Source organism: Pteropus medius, unplaced genomic scaffold, assembly GCF_902729225.1.
Source record: "Pteropus medius unplaced genomic scaffold, Ma_sr-lr_union100, whole genome shotgun sequence".
NCBI classification, from domain to species: domain Eukaryota; kingdom Metazoa; phylum Chordata; class Mammalia; order Chiroptera; family Pteropodidae; genus Pteropus; species Pteropus medius.
In genome coordinates this window covers 5,107,307-5,130,191 of record NW_024354911.1, presented here as the reverse complement: position 1 = coordinate 5,130,191, position 22,885 = coordinate 5,107,307, and the positions used below count along the sequence as shown (strand labels likewise).

The window sequence follows — 22,885 nt, the reverse complement described above, 5'->3', positions numbered from 1 at the left end:
TTAACATATGGGAATGTATAATGGGAAAATCAGAAGGAGAGGATAGAGCAAAAAGGAAAAAATAATTTAACAAAGAATAGACAAAAACTTCCCAAATGTCACGAAAAACATTATACAACCAAGAAGCTCAATAAACTCCAAATACAATGAACTAAAAAAGATCTATACTTGGACGAATCATGATCAAACTACAAAAAAAAAAAAATTAATTTTATAAACAGCAAGAAAAAAGCAATGCATGTCATACAAAGGATCATCAATAACATTACACCTAATTGCTCAACGGAAATGATTAAGGATAGAGGACAATGGAATTCACATTCGAAGCACTGAGAATAAGGCAATCAGGAAACAAAATGAAAAAAAAAAAGAATCCAGATAAAAGGAAGAAATAAAATTATCCAAATTCATAGATGACATGACCTTATACATAGAAAATGTGAAGGAACCAAAAAAAAACTATTAGATTGAATAAACGAATTCAACAAAGCTGCAGGATACAAGTACAATATTTTTAAAAAATCAATTATATCCTCTATACTAGCAATAACAACCAAAAATAACATTAAGAGAAACCATTCCATATATGGTAGTATCAAAAAAAGTAAAATACTTAGGAATAATTTAACAAAAGAGGTAGGTGCAAGACTCGTACACTACAAAATTTCAAATATTGTTAAAAGAAATTAAAGAATATCTACACAAACGGAAAGACATCCAGTGTTCATAGTTTAGAAAACTAAATATTGCGGAGATCTACAGATTCAGCATAATCCTTATTAAAATCTAAGGTATCATTTTTGAAGAAATTGACAGGCCAATCCTAAAATCAACATGAAAAGTCAAGAGCCTCAAAATGCTCAATCTTGAGGAAGAAGAAATTTGGAGAATTCATACATCCCGATTTCAAAAATTACTAAACCTATAGTAATCAAGACAATGCAGTACTAGCATCAACACACAGATCAATGGGTTAGAACTGAAATAAAACCTTGCATTAGTGGTCAACTGATTTTCAACAAGGATGCCAAAACAATTCAGTAGGGACAGTCTTTTCAACACACATGGATATCCACACGCAAATGAAACTGGACTCGTATCCCATACCATATAAAAAAATTAATTCAAAATGAATTGAAGACCTAAATGTCAGCTAAAAGTATAAAACTTTGAGGAGAAACCATAGATATAAATCTTCATAACCTTGGATTTAGCAACAGTTTCTTAAAACACCACCAAAAGTACAAGCTACGAAAGAAAAAGTAAATTCTACTTCATCGAAATGAAATATTTTGTGCATCAAAGGACATAATCAAGAAAATGAAAAGCCAATTCACAAAACAGAAGAAAATATTTGCAAATCACATACCTGATCCACAACTGGATAAATACATAAAGAATGGGAGAAAATATTTGCAAATCATATATCTGATCCACATCCAGAATATATAAGGAATTCTTATGACTCAGTAGTGAATAGACAAAGACTCCAATTCTAAAGTGGGCAGAGAATCTGAATAAACATTTCTCCACAGACGATATACAAATGGCCACAAGCACGTGGAAAACATGTTCAACATCATTAGTCATTAGGGAAATGCAAATCAAAATCACAATGAGATACCACTTTACACACACTAAGATGATTATAATCACTAACATATGCCGAAGAGAATTGGGAGAATATGGAACTCTCATACATTACTAGTAGGAATGTAAAATGGTGCAGGCACTTAAAAAAACAGTTTGACAGTTCCTCAATCAATTAAACACAGCTATGACATGACGCAACAATTCCACTCTTAAGTATATACCCAAGAGACCTGAAAACATACATTCCCACAAAATCTTACGCATGAATGGTTGTAACATTATTCACATAGCCAAAAAATAAAAATAATCCAAATATCCAACCAACGTATGAATGGATAAACAAAAAGCGGTATGTCTGTACAATGAAATATGATTAAGGAATAAAGAGATATTAAGTATTGACACATCCTACAACGTGAATGGCCTTTTAAAACACTATGGTAAGTGAAAGAAGTCAGACACAAAAGAATACACTTATATGAAATATCTGGAGTAGGTAATTCCATAGAGACAGAAAGTAGACTGGTAGTTACCAGTGGCTGGGGGGAGGGCAGAATGGGAAGTGACTGATTATTGGTTATCGGATTTGCTTTTGGAATGAAAACATTAAAATGTTTTGAAACTAAAAGAGGTGGAGGTTGCATAACATATGGGATTAGGAAAAAATACAAGAAGATAGACTCATATTTAAACGTATTAGGAATCTCATTAAATATAAATGGTATAAACAGCCCAATTAAAAGCCAGAGATGGTCACATTACATAAAAAAGCAAGAACCAACCATAAGCTGTCTACAAATATAGTTCTTTAAATATAAATATAAGCTAAAAGACAAAGAATAAAAAGATATCTTGCTAATACTAGTCAAAAGAAAGCTAGAGTGGCTACATTAATATCAGTGTAGACTTCGGAGTAAAGAATGTTACCAAGAAAAAGAGAATTATTTCATAATGATAAAAAAGACAATTAATCAAAAACAAGCACCTTTAATCATAAATGTTTATGTACCAACAGGAGAGTTTCACATACAAGATGCAAAACCTGACAGAACTTAGAGGAGTAATGGAAAAATCTACAAGTATAGCTGGAGGTATCAAGACCTCTCTCTCAATAATTGATAGAATAAATAGAAAATCAGCAAGGATGTGTTAAGACTTCAACAACACTATCAACCAAATTCACAACACTGATACAATAAAACATTCATCCCAGTAACAGCAGAGTACAAATCGTGCAAAAAGAATATTTACCAAAAAAGATTATATTCAATAAATTTAAAAGGATTCCAGTTATACTATGGAATCTAACCACAAGACAATTAAATTACAAATAAGTAACGGACGGTATCTAGATATTTGTAAATACCACAACTCTAAGTAACCCATGATTCGAAAAAAATCAAAAGGGAAATTAGCAAATATTTTGAACGAAATGAAAATGAAAACACAGTATATATCAGAATTTGTTGGATGGCACTAAAAGGCAGATTTTATACCACTAAATGACTTTACTGAAAAAGAAGGAAGGTCTCAAATCAATGAATGACCTCAGACACCATGCTAAGAAATTAAAAGAATAAATGTAACATAATTAAATTACATTAAATATAAAACAAAAAATAATAAAGAGAAAAGCTGAAATTAGTGAAATATAAAACCGCAAAACAAAAAATATCCATGAAATCAAAAGCTAGTGCTTTGTATAATAAAGAAATGTTATATAAAACATGTTGCCAATAAATATGACAACTCAGATTAAGTAATTTCCTTGAAAAACAAAGTATCAATGGAAACTACAATAATATATCAGAACTAATATCTGCATCTAGCCAGGCTGCAGAATACAAGATCAAAATAGCAATATCGACTATATTTCTATATGCTAGGAACTAACAATAGAAAATTTTTAAATAGCATTTATGAAAAATTGATATATATTTTACCAAAGATGTAAAAGGCATGTACACTGAAAACAAGACTGCTGAAAGAAATTATAAAGTTCTTAATAAATGAAAAAATATACTTGTTCATTAGTAAGATGACTTAATATTGTTAGCATGTCAGTTCTCCCCAAACTGAACTACAGATGCAATGCTATCCTAACCAAATTCCAAAAAGGCTTTTATGAGGAAATTGACAATTTAGTTCTAAATATATGCGGAAATTAAAGAACCTAGAATATCCAAACAATTCTGCAAATGAAGAACAAAACTAGAGGATTAATACTACCTAATTTCAAGAATTATAAAGCTATCTAATGAAAACAGTGTAGCACTGACATAAAGACAAATAGATCAATGGGACAAAAGATGGAATCCAAAAATAAACCCACATATACATAGACAAATGATTTTTTGACAAAGACACAAAGGCAGTAAGATGAAACACTTAATAGTCTTGAAACAAATGGATATTCATAGGTAAACACTGAATCTATACCTTGCACTATATACAAAAATGAGCTCAAAGTAGACTACAGATCTAACTGCAAAACTTGAAAGTATAAAACAAATGGGAAAAAAAAGGGTATGAGAAAATCTTTGCAACCATGTGGTTAGGCAAAGTAGTCTTCACTACAACACCAAAAGCACAATACATAGAAAAAAATGGCTAAATTGTACTTTACTAAATTTAAAATTCTGCTCTTCAAAAGGTACTATTAAGAGAGGATTAAATCTGGGGAAATTTCACCAAGGAGGTGAAAAATCTATACAATAAAAACTATAAGATATTAATGAAAGAAATTAAGAAGACATAAATAAATGGAAAGGTATTCCATGCTCCTGGATTGGATGAATTAACATCGTTAAATGTCCATACTACTCAAAGAAATCTACAGATTCACTGCAATTCCTATCAAAATTCCAATGGCATTTTTCAAAGAAATAAAAAAAAAAATCCTAAAATTTGCAGTCACAAAAGACCCTGAACAGACAAAGCAATCCTGAGAAAGAACAAAACTGAAGGCATCACATTTCCTGATTCCAAACTATATTATAAAGCTACAATAGTCAAAACAGTATGGTATTGGCATTGAAACAGACATATAGATCAGTGGAAAAAAATACAGAACTGAGAAATAAACACATGCATATATGGTCAATTAATTAATGGCAAAAGAGCTAAGAATATACAATAAGGAAAGGACGACCTCTTCAATAAACTGTGCTGAGAAAACTGAACAGCCACATGCAAGACTGAAACTAAATCCCTAACTAAAGCAAGCACAAAAATCAACTCGAAATGAATCAAACACTTGAATGTAAGACCTGAAACCATAAAACCCCTAGAAGAAAACATAGGGGTAAAACAGTGGTCTTGAAGACAATTTTTTTGCGGGGGTAGGTGGGGAGTATTTGACACCAAAAGCAAAAATAAATAAGTAAGACTACACCAAACCAAAAAGCTTCTACAGAGCAAGGGAACCCATCAACAAAATGAAAATACAACTTACCAAATGGAAGGAAATACTTGCAAATCATGTATCTGATAAGGGGTTAATATCCAAAATATATTAAGAACCTATACAACTCAATAAGAAAAAATAAACAACCCCATTAAAAATGGACAGAGGTAATGAATAGATATTTTTTCATAGAAGACCTATAGATGGCCATCAGGTACATAAAGAGATTTCCTTTATATCTGAAGGAAATGAAATTATTATTTGGAAGAGATATCTGCACTCCCATGCTCATTGTAGCATTATTCAGTAGCCAAGAAATGGAAACAGTCTAAGTGTGCATCGAGAGATGAATAGATAAAGAAAATGTAGCATATGTAGAATGACTATATCAAGGGTTAGCAAGGATATGGAATAACTGCCACACATTGCTTGGTGGGACTTATAAAATGGTACCACAATCACTTTGGGAAAGTGTGGCAGTTTCTCAAAAAGTTAAATATATACCTATCATATGACCCAGTTATTCTACTCCTAGAAATTTACCCAAGAAAAAAGAAAGTGTATGTCCACACAAAGAACCTGTATAAAGCTTTATGTATAAAACTGGAAACAACCTAAATGTCTATCAACAGGTAAATAGGTAAACAAAGTGTGGTATATCCATACAATGGAATACTATCTTATCAAAAGGAATGAATTACTGAGACATACAACTACATGGACGAATCTCAGAATAATTATACCGAGTAAGAAAAGTCAAACTTAAAGAGGACATACTATATAATTCCATTTATATAAAATTGTATAAAATACAACCTAATCCATAGTGACAGAAAGCACATTAAGTAGTTTCTTGTACATGAGCAGACTGGAAAGAATGTTAAAGAAGGATTACCAAGAGATATGAGGAAACTTTAGGAATAATGGATATGTTCAGTATCTTGACTGTGGTGGTGGTTTAATGGACATATACATATGTTAAAATTTATCAAATTGTATACTTCAAATATGTGCAGTTCGCTGTATCTCAATTATACCTCACAAAATCTTTAAAAACCAACTAAGTAACATTACCTTTTCCATTAGCTCTAAAACAAAAATAGTACATTTTCTTTCCTTTCTACCTTTTATAGTACTACTTCTAAAACATTAAAAAAAATTTTCCCATATTCTCTACATTTGCAAAAGTGAACTCAGAATTTCAACACTAAGCACTGATGTTAAGGTTTCAAAGATACAAATATACTGACAAAAATATTTCCCCAATCATCTACTCCAACAACCCTATAACAGATAGGAGTCCTGCCCCTGCTATCTCCCTTTACAGGGAGATATGTATGACTCCAATCATCTCTTTCTTTTGCATCGCTATGACCCAAAGACATCGTTAGAAAAAAATATTGCCACTGTCACACTCTTCAACCTTCCACACTGTTTTTTCGCTTTCCCATCTTCCAGGTTTTCCTGGTAACAAAAAATGATATCTATACTTCAATTTAGCTTCATTTTATTTTCTCGCATCTAACAGACTTTTATTTTTAATTTTCTAAAGACATGTTTAAGAGTAAGAAGAGTATTTCTACACACCTCAAGGACTGGTCCAGCTCCAAGAATAATCTGTTCCACTCCACTGGCAAATCCTTTCTGACTGAGAGCAGTAAGGTGGTGAATAAGAAAGTTTGTGCTTTGAGTCTTGCCAGAACCACTCTCTCCTGAAATCACAATGCACTGATTCTTTTTGCGCTGAAGCATGGCATGATAAGCTACATCAGCCACAGCATAAATGTGGGGTTCAAGTTTTCCCAATTGGTGGTTATCATACATTTTGACATATTTGGGGTTATAAATAGGAAGAAACTTGAATGGGTTAATAACTATTAGAATACTGCCAACATACGTGTAAATTTTCTCATGCTTAAAGCGATGTCGTAGATTTTCTAAGAGAGTTTTCTCATTCAAATCAGGTAAGCTACATAAATCATCAACATCTTTCTGCTGAGGCTGTGGAAGAAAACCTCGTTCCATCATCCTGCGACGTTCTTCTGTTACCCGTAGCCATGACTGAAGACTACCATAATGGATTGATCCATCAAGGTTTTTTTCCCTCAGAAGAAAGCGGTAGTCCTCTCCACTCAGGCGATTTTCCAGAGCCATTCGGGGCCACAACATCATTCGTTGAACCGGACAGTCTGTTGGATTGAGTATCCATTCTTCTCCACCAAATTCCTTTACCTCTGCTAGAACATAACATTTTGTTTTGTCAAGATGAAGTCTATTTATAAGAGAGTCAATCACCTCAGCAGCTGTGGAGTTTTTTCTGGCAAGAACTGGACAGTAGATTGTCCCTTCTGAAATTGTCCCAGGATATATATGTAATGTATGTTCATTATCTTCAAAGCGTCGTCTTCCTCCATCATTTATATTCATATTGGATCCTGTCCCATCAGCATGGATAGTACATGTTCAAGACTGTGCAAAACATTTTCATGGCAAAAGATCTGTAACATAAAAGATGTTCAACATTTAGAAGTCATATTACACAATTATTGCTTTTTGATGCTCAAGAAATAAATGTTTAATTGTCATGTTGATTATATCTTTAGGAACACAAAATCCTAAATCTTAGTACAGGAAGTCTTTTTTTTTTTAAGATCTGACTGGCTTTATTAAGTGACTCATGAATTGGGCAGCATCTCACCTAGCAACTAGAAGGGTACTCAGGAGAAACAGTCTTGAAAATGATCTCATTGAGACCACATATTACATTTTATTGTCCAAATGTGGACACTTTCTAAAAAATTTTGTCTTCTATTATCTCAAATGTTTCTAAGGTACCCAAGATTATTATCAGGTACTTTCTTTATATCTGAGGAGCCTCTCTGAAGCCTGAATAGATGGACAGAATAATCACACAAATCTAATCACCCTGAACTGAAAAGCACTTATGGATAAACCAAAAAACAAGAAAAAACGTCATCAATGGAGCAAAAATTTTGTGATATTAAAAACGGTTAAGATGAGAGAAATTAAACTATCTTAATTAACCAAGAAATGAGAGAGACCTGCTATAGAACAGAAATATTTTCAAGGATTTTTTTTACTTCTAAGTCTGCCATTTTCATATCTACCTGATCTTTTTTCTCCCTATTTAAATTTCATAATTGTTTCAATTTAATTGCTCATTTATCTCCTTGAAAATCCTAAATATATTTTTCAAACTAATATTTTAATGTCATCTAAGATAAACTGCTCTTCTGATTGCTGATTTTATTTTCTATCTTTCTCAGTATTAGATGGCTTAATTTGAGAATTTAGCTTTATAGGTACACTTTTTGATTTTTTTTTCTGTCTTTCATACATTTCCTGAAAACCTACTACTTACTACTTTTTTTAAACAAAATCACAATATCATTAATAGCACCTTTAAAAATTAACAATTTTTAATATTACTAGTCAGTGTTCAATTTCCCCAGTTATCTCATAAACATTTTTGTTACAGTTGGCCTATTCAAATCTGGAGATCTATCCTGAAGTAACACTGAGGATATACTCTGAGCTGGCAGGTTACTAATTGTAAAGTTATGTTTGTGTTCTCTTGAATCTCTAAGTATATGGCTTCATGTAAACTGTGGCCCCTGGCACCAGTCAACAGCAAAGCTACTCCTTAGTCAAGCCAGCTGTGCCCTGCATTACTCCAGGAGACACACTGTGTAACCACAGTCTGATCTCTAACGGTGTACAATATGGCAGCCCTAGAACTAAACTCAGAAATATCTTTTTCAACAGAGGAGCAGAGGAGCCCTACCTATCCTGGCCCATGGTTCTCAACAATGAGATCAACTGCAATGGCACTTCCCCATTTACCTCAAAGAAGCCAAAATCTCAGCTGTTTTACTGCAGGTTCCCAGACATAGCCCTACTTGCTGCTTTGCATTCTATTCCCTTTCTGAGACATAAAAATGTTTCTCTTTTTTTGAGTCCCATTTATGTAAATTTGGTTTTCTTTTTGTTACTTTACCAATCATTGCTTTGTTTTTGAAAAAAAGAGGTTGCCTCAAAATATCACTCATAGATAGATCTTGACAGCAAGCCATGAGCTCTTATCAGGATCAGCTGGGCAAAGTTTTAAAAATATACATTTCTAGACCCAATAATGTTCCTGAGGTTGGGAAATCTAGGCAATTCTGCTGTTGCTGGTCCAGAGCATAGCATTTGGGAATCAATGGCCTGTATTTCCATTCTCCACTTCCTTGCCACTCTTTCCACATAGCAAGCTACTGCCAATATTCTTTGAAAATGTTACCAATCATCATAAAGTTGCCAAATCCAAAAGGCTCTTCTCAATCCCCATCCTAACACACCACACTATAGCATTTAAATGAGGTGGCCATCTTCTCATACTTGAAACTGACTTCACGTGACAGCTATTTTTCTTGTAATCTTCCTGATAGGCTCGCTCTTCCCAAGTCACTCTTAGAACTCCTTTTCTGTACCTCACCTTAACAATAAAAATATTCTCCCAGTTCTTGGACTCAACCCAGTGCTCTTCTATCTGGATGATTTTACCTAGTCCTTTATCTATAATTCATACTGTTACCTACTATCTATCAATGCTTTTGCACTACAATGGCAGAACTGGGTAGCTGTGACAGAGACCATATGGTCCAAAAGGCCAAGAAGGTAGCTTTAAAAGAAAAAGTTTGCCGACCCTTATTCTAGGCAACCACTAAAAAATAGAAAAGTATAACTTCTCAACTATTAGAGTAAAAAACTGGAATGATAAAAAATAATTTTTTAAAAAGCAAGAAAGGAGGGGGGATTAGAACAGATGGAACAAATGGAAAGCAAACTAAATATACCAGTAATTATACTGTGTAAATGCTCCAGTTAAAAGACAAAGATTATCAGACTGGATTTTAAAATCCAACTATATGCTCTTTCAATAGACACACGTCTATAATTTGAGGATACAGAATCTGAAAGAAAAAAAAGAGAGAGGATATACCATATAAATTCAAACCAAAAGAAAGCTGGTATAATCCAAAATAACATCAAGTAAAACAGAAAAGAAAGTTGAGTTAAATATCTCTTAGGCCCTTTTAGCCTTTACATACTATAATTCTAGATTTAGGCCTAAGATAAAGGTCTCTGGATGTCACTCGTGACCCTGAAAAGTAAAAAAACAAACAAACAAACAAAAAAAAACAGAAAAAGACTATAAATTAAGAAGGAAGTGATACACTGGCAAGTAAGTAGACTAGTAGGTACTGATCAAATCTGCTATAAAGAAAAGAAGTATGAGTGAAATCTTTATTAGTTAGGGGCTTGGGTGCACATCTTTATGGTTATAAATAGAATCAAGTAGAGAAGCAGAAATCGAAAACTTAAGGAAAAAAAGGACTAACTGATAAGCCAAAGTTCTTTGGCGAGCAAGACTAAATGAGATTTAGGTCAAAAGTAGATAGGTGCCTCTCTCAGAAAGAAAAAAAGACACTATTTCGTTTTCCAAAAGAATAAAAAAAAAAAAAGATGGGTTGCGAAAGAGCTTTTCAGGTAAGATGTGACAAGAGGGCATGTTAGATGACCTTTCTCACTAGATAAGATATGGGAGTTCCCTTTTACCTATAGTAAGTCAATGCAAGAGTCAAACTTGGTGCTGAAAGAAAAACATTTTATAATATTTCAACTAAAGAAAAGGTGATGAAAGAAATAGGTTATTGTATGACATTATGGTATAGGTACATGGAGAGCTATCAAATTTAGTCTTTACAGTAGGTAATTCTATACCTTCATTCCTTTGAAGAACTATTTCTCCTCCCTTGTCTTCTGACACAGTTTAAATGGACCAAACTCATTTCCCAGGTAGGGCAGAAGGGTGGTACTGTGACCCAGGCCTAGGAAATCAGTTTATTCCATTCCTCCTAGTGATAGTGGCTGCTTACTTTACTGGAACTTTGTAGAAAATATTAGGAAAGAATTTTTTTTTCTACTAGGGCTGCTAATCTAGAAAGATGTACATTAGTCCCCACTCCCACTCCCCACTTATCCACAGTTTCGGTTTCCTCAGTTTCAGTGACCGCAGTCAACCATTGTCCAAAAATATGAAATGAAAAATTCCAGATATAAACAATCGGAAGTTTTAAATTGTGCACCATTCTGAGTAATGTGATAAAATTTTATACTATCCCACTTCATCTGGCCCAGGTCGTGAATCATCCCTTTGTCCAGTGTATCCATGCTATATAAGCTACGCAACTATTAGTTACTTAGTAGCTTGTCATGGCTTGATTACCCAGGATCACCAGAAGCAAATTATCCTCCTTCTAACCTAAGGTCAATAGCAGCCTAACACTACATCACAATGCCTGTATCATTCACCTCACTTCATCTCATTACACAGGCATTGTATCATCTCGAATCAACACAAGAAGGATAAGTACAGTAAGATATTTTGAGAGACCACATTCAAATAACTTTATTACAGTATTTTTATAATTCTCCTACTTTATTATTAGTTATTGTTAATGTCTTACTGTGTCTAATTTATAAACTTTATCACAGGTATGTATGTATGTATGGGGAAAAACAGCATATATAGGTTTTGGTACTATCTATGGTTTCAGGCATCTACTGGGGGTCTTAGAACATATCCACCATGGATGGGATTGGGATGAAGACTATTGTAAATGTAAAGTTATTGGCAGCCATCTTCCCTGAATGCCTAAAAGAAGCCTCTCTGCCATAAAAAGAGAATGAACAGAGAAAGCAAAACAACACTGTTTGGGCCACTGAATCTAGCTGTGCCTCAAATAAACTCAACCACTGAACTTCTTGTTAAGTCTGCCAATCAATTCCCTTCTATGCCCGAGCCACTTTGAGTTGGCTCTCTGTTCTCTGCAATCAAAAGAACCAACTACAATAGGCAGCATTTCAGAGCAATTGAGAATATAGATATCCTTTGTTATCTAAATTCCTGATATCTAAATGTCTCTAAATTCAGGAGCCAAATGTATTTGAATAAATTTTTGGATACTTCCTTCACTATCATTCTGTTTGCTATCCAAACGTGGGAAACCAAATAGATTCAAATAAGGCAGTATCCCCTTGACATCCAAATTCACTATCCAGACTGAAGAATTAAATAGAGTTGAGTAGTGAAGGATACTTATACTGCCAGCCATGCAGAAATATGGTAAGGGATATACAATATGTCAAATGAAAAACATAAAATATAAAATTGTATATAAAGCTATAGATATGTAAAAATGGGCAAACATATTAGGCTTCTGGGAAATCTTCAAAATTTCCTTTTATAGTTTTTACCAAAAATAAGTTTGAAATGCATTACACCTCATTTGAGTTAAATAGCAATTCTCTGAGACAGGGAAACTTTCGAATCAGAAAATTAAAGCTTAGAAAGCAAAAAAATCTATGACATTTATGATAAAGATGGCATTTCAAATCAGTAGAGAAGAGATTATTCAATAATAATGTGGAGATAAATGACTGAGAATAAAATTATGCATATAAAGAATTAGCACATTACTGGCACTTATATAGCAATCAGACATTGCTGTATCTTTTATAAAGAAAATTAATATTCTTTTTATTCTCTATCTCAAAGTCGTTATTTCAAAAGTATAACCTAACAGAGGGAACCAATGCCGTGGACAGTTGCTGTGGTCAGTAGGGTGTGGTTCAGAATAGGCCAGTTTATGATGTTATTCACTGGACTGAGTTAGAAGAGACTAATTATAGAGGAAAACTGTGGTGAAGAAAGAAAGCAGAGTTAGAATGTAGTTTCCTTTAAATTAGAAGTTCAGTTAAGAAGATGAAACAACTAAAGATTTTTAATGCAGTGTTTTTCATCTGTGTGCTAATAAAATTTAATTTTCTTAAAATATATATGTTGCTTTTACTTTTTTATCACGTTCTTAAGGTGATTTTCCAAGAAGAAAAAAAGAAGTATGCTTTCTCTTTCTACTTGCTTTATCACAGGGATCTACTGATGAATGCTAGTAAGCAGAATCAGACATCATCATTCAGTAACAGGAGGAGTAGAAGGACAGAATGAGGCAAATGTATGTCTAAAAAATAAAAGCCTAGCTTCATATAGAAAAACTCACTCAAAGCAAAGGCCTCCCCAGTACATATTAAAAGGAGAACATTCTACTATGAAGGCAGGGTCCATTTGTGGAAAATAACAGTGATTTGTGTACAGCTGTAAATTCCATGGGGGAGAGGTATCAAATATTTTGAACTTATTTTAGAAAAAAAACTGGGAAAAGTGATATTCAAGAGCTAATATTCATGTTTCTTCATTTTTTTAGTACTTACAATTCAAATGTTCTACAAATAGCTATTACCATAATGTATAATCACATATATAAACATATATGCAACTTTAGATATATAAATATTTATATTTTTATATGTATTTCACAATGATTTTTTTTTCTAAAATCCCCAAATACTCTTATAAACCCATTTCTTCTTCTTCCTGGGCATATTTCCCAACCCTCCTTGCAGTTAGTTACATGTGACCATGTCACCTAAGCCCATGGTATGAGGGCAAGGGTGATGAACACCTCCTCAGGCTCAGCCAATAAAAGTCCCTAAAAAAGGATCTGCCTTTCCATGTCTGCTGGAACAATTGAGAAGTTCCAGGGAAAAGCTTTAAGGTCCTAAGGGATACAGAACCACTGCACAGAAGGACCCTGGGGCCCAAATGACCACATGGAGAACAGTGACCACCATTACCCCACCTCCATTCATCTACAATGGACTGTGACATAAATAAAATTTTACTTTACAGAGCCACTGATATTTGGGGGTTGTTTTATTACAGCAGGTAGTTTACCTTGACTAATGCATTAGTATAAAATTTTCCCACCCCTTTCCCTGTAAAGAGTTCTGTAAGGAAGTTCCTCTTATATTCAATTCATCAGTACTATTGGTCTGCCTTTAAAATATATCCTGAATCTAACCAACCACTTTTTACCATTCTCATCTCTACCACCTAGTTCAAACCCACTATCACTCTCTCATCTGAATTAGCGAAAGACTGTGATAGCTTTGCTTCTGTCATTGCTCCTCTACAGCCTATTTTATACAAAACTGGTAGGGTCACCCTTTTTAAAGATAAATCAGATCATGGCACTCTCCTATTCACAACCTTCAATGGCTCTCCATAACACAAATAAAACTGAAACCTCTGTTGCCTAACTTCATCTTTCCCTCACTCCACTCCACTCCAGCCTCACTGAACTTTTATCCGTATTTAAGCTTATTCTTGCTTTAGGACCTTTACACTTCCTCCCTGCTCCCTCTGCCTGGACCTTCTTTCATATCACTGAGGTCTCTGCTCAAATGTCAACTCCTCAGAGAGGGTTTTCTTTACTGCCCTATCTAAAATAATCCTCGTTCACCACTGTAGTCTCCTTATCCTAACTTATTTTTAATCAAAGAACTTGATGTACTACCTAGAATTATATTATTTTTTGTTTATTGTCTGACTTCCCCACTAAAGGATAAAGACATCTTTTTCATCAGAGGTATCCACAGCTTCTTTTCCTTTTCCTACTGATTTACTCATCCGTTTTCATTATTTGACTTTCTATAAGAGCAATTTTCAACAATAACTTGAATGTCCGGCTTTAAAAATGAACAAGCAATCAAAGTCTCTTCCTAAGGAGGTAAATTAATGTTGCTGATATAGTAAGCATGATTAGCAATATATATGGAAGAGTGGTTCTTAAGAAAAGAAGATTTCTAAATGGCCAAGAAAGATATGAAAAAGTACTCGTCTGTGGTAGATTATTCAAAAATATTCACTATCTACCCTCATGTCTGTTGGAGTGTACCTCCTCATCCATTGAATTTGAGCTAAGCCACATGACTCAGTTTGGAGAGTGGAAGGTGAGCAGGCACGAGGTAAACAAGGTCTTGACATATGCATGGCTAGCTAGGTATGCCTTCTTGCACTTGTGTCACCAACATGAGAACATGCCTCATCTAGCCTACCAGTCCCAGTGGGAAGATAAGATACACAGAGCAGAGCTGTCCCAGTTGACCCACAAAATCTTGACCAACAAATAAATACTATTGTTGTATATCACTAATGATTTTCAGGATGTCTGTTAAGCGGTAACAGTTGACTAATACAATATCATTAGTCATCAGAGAAATGCAAACCAAATTCACAATGCGATACCACCAAACTTCTACCAAAATGGCTTATGTCCACTAAAAGTATATACAAAAATGTTCATTTCCATGCCTTTCATAAAATAGCCAAAGAAATGAAAACAATCAAAATGTCCATCAACAATAAAATTAATGAATGGAATACGATACAGCATTAAAAAAAAACAAACTGCTGATACACACAACATGAATCTCACAGACATAATGTTGAGTGAAAACAGACAGATACAAAAAGATACATACTAAATTACCCCATTTATGTGAAGTTCACAAACAGACAAAATAAATCTATGGTTATAAACTTCGGAAGCACGGTTCCCTTTAGGGGAGGGGCGGGTATGATGGTGGGTCACAAAAGGAGTTTTATAAACATTTTATATCTTGATCTGGGAGGAGGATAAGCACTTTACTATATATCTCAATAAAAAAAAATTGGCATAACTGTGATTGGTTATTTGAAGTTAAAATGGTACTCCATGTAATAAATGTTGATTATCAGGGTAATATAGCGATTATTACTGTATAAGCTAAGAATATCTCAAAATTACACTTTACTATAATGACTAAATACCTGGGGTAAGTACAAAAATTATCATCTCGTTTAAATATTATTGCAAAGATTAACTTTAAAAATATTACATTATTTTAACAGTTTCAAAATAAACTGACCTTCTGCCATTCTGCTGGGACACCATGTAGACTATTACCAAAACATCTCTCCCTCTACAAAATATATCTCCTTTGTTTTTAAAATGAGATTTTTTTTCCCTTAACACAGCAATATGGATGGAATACTTATAAAGCTTCTGTGCTTTTATCCATTTAATTATTAAAATTCCAGAAGCTTCAAAATGTTTACTCATTTTAATAGTCTATAAAAATGTTTATATTTTTTTACTCTGCAAATTTTCTACTCTGTAGAAACCCCCTAAAGTTTACGATACAATGCAGTTTGAAAGAAAAGCTAAGAATTCTACAGTTCTTTATAATTCTTAATGAAAATATAAAAACTCTACTTGTAATTAGAAAGGAAATCATAAATGATTTTTTCTAGGTCATTTATTCTGAGGTTTCCTTGTACTAGCTCAATGACATTTGCCTATAAGGCTATCAAATCACCTTTCCATAGTACTCACATTAAGAAAACTGTACTTCAAGCAAGCAGCTTTCTCTCTCAGCTCCCATTCTCTAAATAAATTAAGTGAACATTGATTTAGTGACTCCTATGAGCTCCAGAATGTCCTACACCTTAGTAGTACTTCACTTTTCTGAAATTCGATAACATTTTATTTCATTTACAGCTTTAAGAAAAATACCTCCTCTTTATTGAGAATATATAGTCAGACACTGCTGTGTGCTTTATGTTACCTCATTTAATAAGAAATGTGTGCTACTGTCCTCATTTACAGATGAAGAAACCAGTTCCAGAGAGGTTATGTGATATTCCCAAGATAATATAACTAGAATGTGGATGATCTGAGATTAAAAACCAGGTTCCAATTTCTTAATCAATATGTTACACTTAGCACAAATTAGAAACATGATGATAATTAACAATAATAGCAATGCTCATATGCCATTTACTAAGTGTTTAGATCACTTAATCTTCATAACACTCCTAATTAAATGTGTACTATTATTATCCCTGTTTTACGAATCAAGAATCTGAAGCACATGGAGGTTGCCACTATCTGTAAATGGCACAGCCAAGACCTCAGTGGTCTAGCCCTAGAATTTGGGTTCTTAACTACCATCTAATCTGCCTTTCATAAAATGCCTTATATTACAGTTGATAAAGTACATGTCATATTTCCTCTATGAAATCATAAGCTTTTAGAGAGCAAAGATCAAGTCTTCTGATCCTCAGCATTAGGTTTTCTCTAGCATAGGAACTGGTAAATAATAAAGGAAGACTAGGAGGTGCCCTGGGGCCCGAAAGGAAGGCTTCTTTGCAGTAGTAATGTTTGAGCTTCGCCTTGCCACTGAACTCCAAAATTGTATATCTAATTGCTAAATGAGTATTTGGTGGTCTCCCCTACTAGACTACAGGCTTGTTGAGGGCAGAGTATTTCCTTGTCTTTATATCTGTCGTACAATGTTTGTACCTAGTAGAAACACACCAAAAAAATGTTTGCTGAAGAAATATGTAAAACTCTTATTACAAAGGGCTGTACTCACAATCTCCACTCTCAAAAGAATCAATAATATAAGAGATTCATAGCAATTATATAATTTGTGATAAACCATTTATTAGGCTGTTGAAGTAGACAGGAGAGTAGGGAAAGATACTGATAGGCAGTAGACGCATATATTACACCCAACAGTAAATACAGGAGCAAAGCAAAACAAAATAGAGACTTCTTTTTCTTACTTACATATTCATAAATTTTTACTCCTTCCTTTGATTTTCAATAAGAATCAGGGACTAGGGGAGTTCATCTATGGATTCATCTACTTATGAGTTTTATAAATGTCTGCATATTTTGGAGGTCTTGTTGACAAAATACTCAGTGACTACAAAGTACACATCAAAATGCTGAGACTCACCATCACTTTCCACATTCTGAAGCTTGTGCAACAAGATAGCACTTATTTATAAGTATGGCCTAGGGAATATCTTTCAACTCTACTATGCTGTCTAGGGAACACATGCTTACGTGATATGTCCTCTTCCAGGTACTCAGTGGCTTTTCAGATGTGCATACCCTTAATTACCTATATAGATTCTCAAGTATACTTTAAAGGCAGATTTGAATCTTTTGTGTGAATGATTCTGGGGGGCTTTCAGAGCTATGTGAGCAGTAGATCCTTTTAAAAGACCATCTCTTCTTGTTTACTTTGGGAGAAGTCCCACAGACTCTTTAGTCTTTATCCATGCTACATTTTTTTATCTGTCCTGCTGTTCTACCCTTTCAACAATGATTCTAATGTTCCTTTTATTAACTGTTATTGCTCAATTCCTTCATTCCAGAGATCTTAACCAACTTCCAAAATTCTTCAACAATTAAGCATTCTAAGAACAAAAAGATACCAAAAAACAAATGAACAAATCTGAATAGCTATAAGTTCTCATTCTGTAAAGGGCCAGATAATAATTATTTTAGGCTTTGTAAGTTATATAAAGTCTCTGTCATATTTTCAGGCTTCTTGTGTTTTGCTTCACTCTTTTAAATGTTTAAAAATCTAAAAACCATTTTTAGCTCTCAGACAGTAGAAAAACAGGCCACCTGCCGGATATGGCCTGTGGGCAGTAGCTTGTCTATCATTATACTAGAGGGCTTAGGTATGCTTATTTTAGTTATCGGTAGCACTCAGTGAACCCTCTAGGATATGGTGAAAGACTATAGGACATGAAGGAGCAAACTATGCTAACCTATGGGTGAAATGCTCTAGGCTAAGAAGAATAGGTAGTGAAAAATGTCTAAATCAGAAACAAACTTGGCATGGTTGTGGAACAGAAAAGTGGATAGTGTGGCTGAAGCAAAGTATTCAAAGAAGAAAATGGTGAAAGATGACATCGGAGGTACAAAGGAGTTGAATTCTGTAGTATCTTGTAAGCTGGAATTTTATTTATTCTAAATGTAATAGAAAGCCTCTGGTGTTTTGTTTGTTTTGATATACAGGAAATAATATAACTTGATTTATATTTTTAAAAGGTTACTCCAAGTGCTTGAAAAAGAATGGATTAGAGAAAGAGGAAGGGAAGGAAGGAAGAATAGAAGCAGGGAGACCAGTTAGGAAGTTGTTGTAGTAAACACTACAAAGATAAAGCAAATCATTTGTTCCCAGAAGTTAAAACTAAGCCACTGCTAACCACCCATCAAGTGTGACCTTCTGTTATTTATGGAATTTATAATACTCCAAGTATTTACCTCTAAAAACTGTAAGCCCTATACCAAGATCAACAGCTTGCAACATCTGCTTCAGATACTTAAAAATATTTAAGTGTCTCCTGTAACTAGGACTAATGGGAAAGTGTACCTACCTCAAGCATCTACCACTGCTATTATCAGGGTAAAAAGAACATCAAAAAATCATAACCAAGTAATGTACTTGGCAATAGCCATTAGATCTAGGCATATACCCCTTGCTGTAGTAAATTTATTCCAAAGAGCCAACTTATCACTTTTACTCACATCTCAAGATAATCTAAATTAAAGTATCAATGACAGTCTCATAAGAACTAAGAGAAGAAATTTAGATTAGGAAGAGCCACACTCTGATTGAAACAAACGAATACATAAACTATAGCTAGGATTAGCTGTTTACCAATGGTTTGTCTCATCAATGATTTTAGAGCAAAAGTCTCCTGGAGTTTAAAAAAAAAAGAAGAAGAAGAAGAAGAAAAGAAAAAGCACTAATTACAGCAATCTTCCTGTATTTGATAACTTTTACAGATGAAATTAAGGTATCTACTAATAGAAAGCAACCAACAGAAATGTCAACAATGATAAGTAATACAGAAATTTGGTACCACAGTCTGCTAAAATTAAAACACTCTCCACCAAGTCCTGAAAAAAAAAGATAGCTAAAGTAAAGTGGCTGTGTGACTTGGGACAAGTTTCTTAACTTTCAATACTGGCATTTAAATTATGGTCTTGTTCAGGGGTCAGCAAACTTTCTGTAAAGGGCCAGATAGTAAATATGTGAAGTTTTGCGGGTCATATGGTCTCTTTCCCAACACTCAACTCTGCTCTTGTAGCAGGAAAAGCTGAAATACAGAAAAAAATTAACTGATAGAAAATTAGATTTAACTAGGCATTCCTATACTATAATAATAAAAAATTAATCATACTCCATATAGTTTATATCACCTTCACTGGAAATGAGAAGGAAGCAAAGCTGAAATCACTTGGGCATGCAGCAAATGTGTTAATACTATTACAGAATTAATATAAACCACCTTTTCAATCTATACAAATGAAGGAATTAATATGATTTTTAACTAATTTTTAACTCAACTAATAAAATAACATCATGCTGAGGGTTCTCCTCTCAGTCAAAACACAGAAGGTCAGAAGAGTCACTCCCGTTATAAAAACAAGAAAAACTGCAAAATCACTTTTTTAAACCCATAAGAGACTAAGAACACAAAGAAGTCTAAAGAAACTCAAATCCATAGATGGATAAATTCTTTCTAGGTAAAGACAAAAGACCACTTTCAAGTGCAAAGGGGCAAACAACCCTATAGACAGATATTATGGACTGAAATCCAAGAGCCCCAGAAGTAAAGCTAATCAACACAACTTAAAAATTCTTCCCCATGGCGCTTTCACAGAACACGAAGCAGTGTGCATAAATCCGAGAGTAGAATAGGAAAAGTAGAGTAGGATCTTCTGGAGAGTGGAAAGCCAAGTGCACGGCTATAAGAAATCTCTATAATCTAGCTGTACTTAAATCCCAAGCTCTGTTGAGGGTGGATACTGAATCTATCCTCAAAACACTGGAAAACAAAATTAACTATAGCTGTAACCCAGCCCAGTTACAATTCAATTTCATATCAGAATGAAGACACTAGCCACTAACACTTTTGGTATGTCTGAGGTTAGCAGGCGTTTTTCCAGGAGGAAGCAGTTGTAAACTTCATTATCACTGTTCTTTTCACATGTGATATTCACATACAATAAAAATTACAAGGTATTCAAAGAATCATGAAAATGTGACCCAAAGAATCATGAAAATGTGACCCATGGGCGAAACAAACCCAACACATGACCCAGATGTGGGAACTAGCAAAGATTTCAAAATAAATCTTATAAATAAAAGTTTGAGAAAAATATGGATTTAACATATTTTGGCAGAGAAATAGAAACTCTAAAAAAAGAGCCAAATAGATATTCTCGAACTAAAAATTACAATATCTGAAATAATAAAGTTCACTGAATAGGTTTAACAACAGACAAGATACAGAAAAGATCAGTGAATTCAAGAGATAAATAGAAAGTATCCAAACTAAAGCACAGAGAAAAAAGAATTTTAAAAAGTTCAGGCTTAGAGAGTCAGAGACTTGTGTGAGGCAACAGCACACAAGTGTGGAAAGAGATGAAAATAAGAATGGAACATAAGAAATATTTCAAGAGATAATGGCAGAATTTTTCCCAATTTGATGTAAATATAAACTCACAGATTGAAATAAAAAAATTCAGCAAATCATAAACAAAATAAATACAAAGAAAAACTGCACGTAGGTATATCATAGTAAAACTGCTTAAAATCAAAAACAGAAAAAATTTTAAAGGTATCCAAAGAAAAATGACACATTACATTCAGGGTAACAACAAGAATAATAGCTGACTTTCATCAAAAACAACAGAAGCTAAATGACAATATAGTAGATAATATATTTTAATTGCTAAAAGGAAAAAACTGCCAACATAGAATTCTAGACCTTACAAAAAATATTCTGTAACATGGTTAAAATAAAAATATTTTCAGACACACACACGCTGAGAGAACTCATCACCAGCATACATATAAGAAATACTAAAGAAATTTCTTCAGACTGAAAAAAAAAATTCTCAAATGGAAGTCTGGATCTGCAGGAAAGAATGAAAAGCACCAGAAAATACTGGGAACAAGAGGTACATTCACTCTCGCCACTTCTATTCAATGTATTGGAGGTAATAACCAGGGCAATGAAGCAAGAAAAAGAACTGCAGGCATAAAAATTGGGAAAGAAGAATTAAAACTATCTTCATTCTCAGAATATGACATTATACACAGAAGATCCAAAGGAACAGGCAAACTACTAAAACTAATAATTTAAGTTGCAAAGTTCATATGACACAAGGTCAACATACACAAATCAAGTAAATTCTAATTTCTAACATGACATAATTCGAAAAAAGGAAATTTAAAAATACCATTTACAATAGTCAAATAACAAGAGTAACAAATTTAGCAAAAAGATGTGACAGATCTCTAAACTGAAAACTATGAAACTTTGCTGAAAGTAAAGACAATCTCAATACAGACATAGACCATATTTGCAAATAGGAAGACTCAATATTTTTAAGATGCAAACGTTCCCCAAGTTGATCTATAAATTAACACCCAATTAAAATCCTAGCAAGTTATTTTGTGAATATTGGCATATTGATTATAAAGTTTATTTGGAAAGGCAAAAAACCCAGAATAGCCAACATAATATTGAAGGAGAAAAACAAGGTTGGCGAACCAAACTACAAGACTTCGAGACTTATTATAAAGCTACAATAATTAAGACAGTTGGTACTACTAAAAGAATAGACAAACAGATCAAAGGAACAGAAAAAGAATCCGAGAAACAGACCCACACAAATATAGTCAATAGATCTTCGACAAAGGAGCAAAGGCAATTCAATGAAGGCTGGTCTTTTCGACAAATGGTGCCGGAACAACTAAACTTCTACATTAAAAAAATAAGAATATAGACATAAACCTTACACTTTTCACAACATGGATCACAGACCTAAATGTAAAATAAAAACTATAAAAGTCCTAGAATATAGCATAGGAGGAAATCTAGATAATCTTGGGTTTGGTAATGAATTTTTAAATAAAACATCAAAAGTAAAAGCAATGAAAAAAACAAGCTGTACTTCATTAAAATTGAATTCTGCTTTGCAAAAGACACTGTTAATAAAATGAAAAGACAAGCCACAGACTGGAAGAAAAATCTTTGCAAAACACCTATTTGAT

The 22,885-nt window shown here is 33.6% G+C and overlaps 1 protein-coding gene across 6 annotated transcripts in view; it reads right to left on the bottom strand.

Annotated features, from left to right (window-relative positions):
• The window catches only part of MYO9A (myosin IXA), a 237,897-nt gene that overhangs the window by 192,638 nt on the left and 22,374 nt on the right, over positions 1–22,885 (bottom strand). For all 6 annotated transcript variants that reach the window (XM_039856603.1, XM_039856602.1, XM_039856604.1 and 3 more), the window contains exon 2: positions 6,587–7,497. In XM_039856603.1, coding sequence (XP_039712537.1) covers positions 6,587–7,426 — 840 coding nt within the window. In that variant the 5' untranslated portion in view covers positions 7,427–7,497. The remainder of the gene's footprint in view (positions 1–6,586; positions 7,498–22,885) is intronic.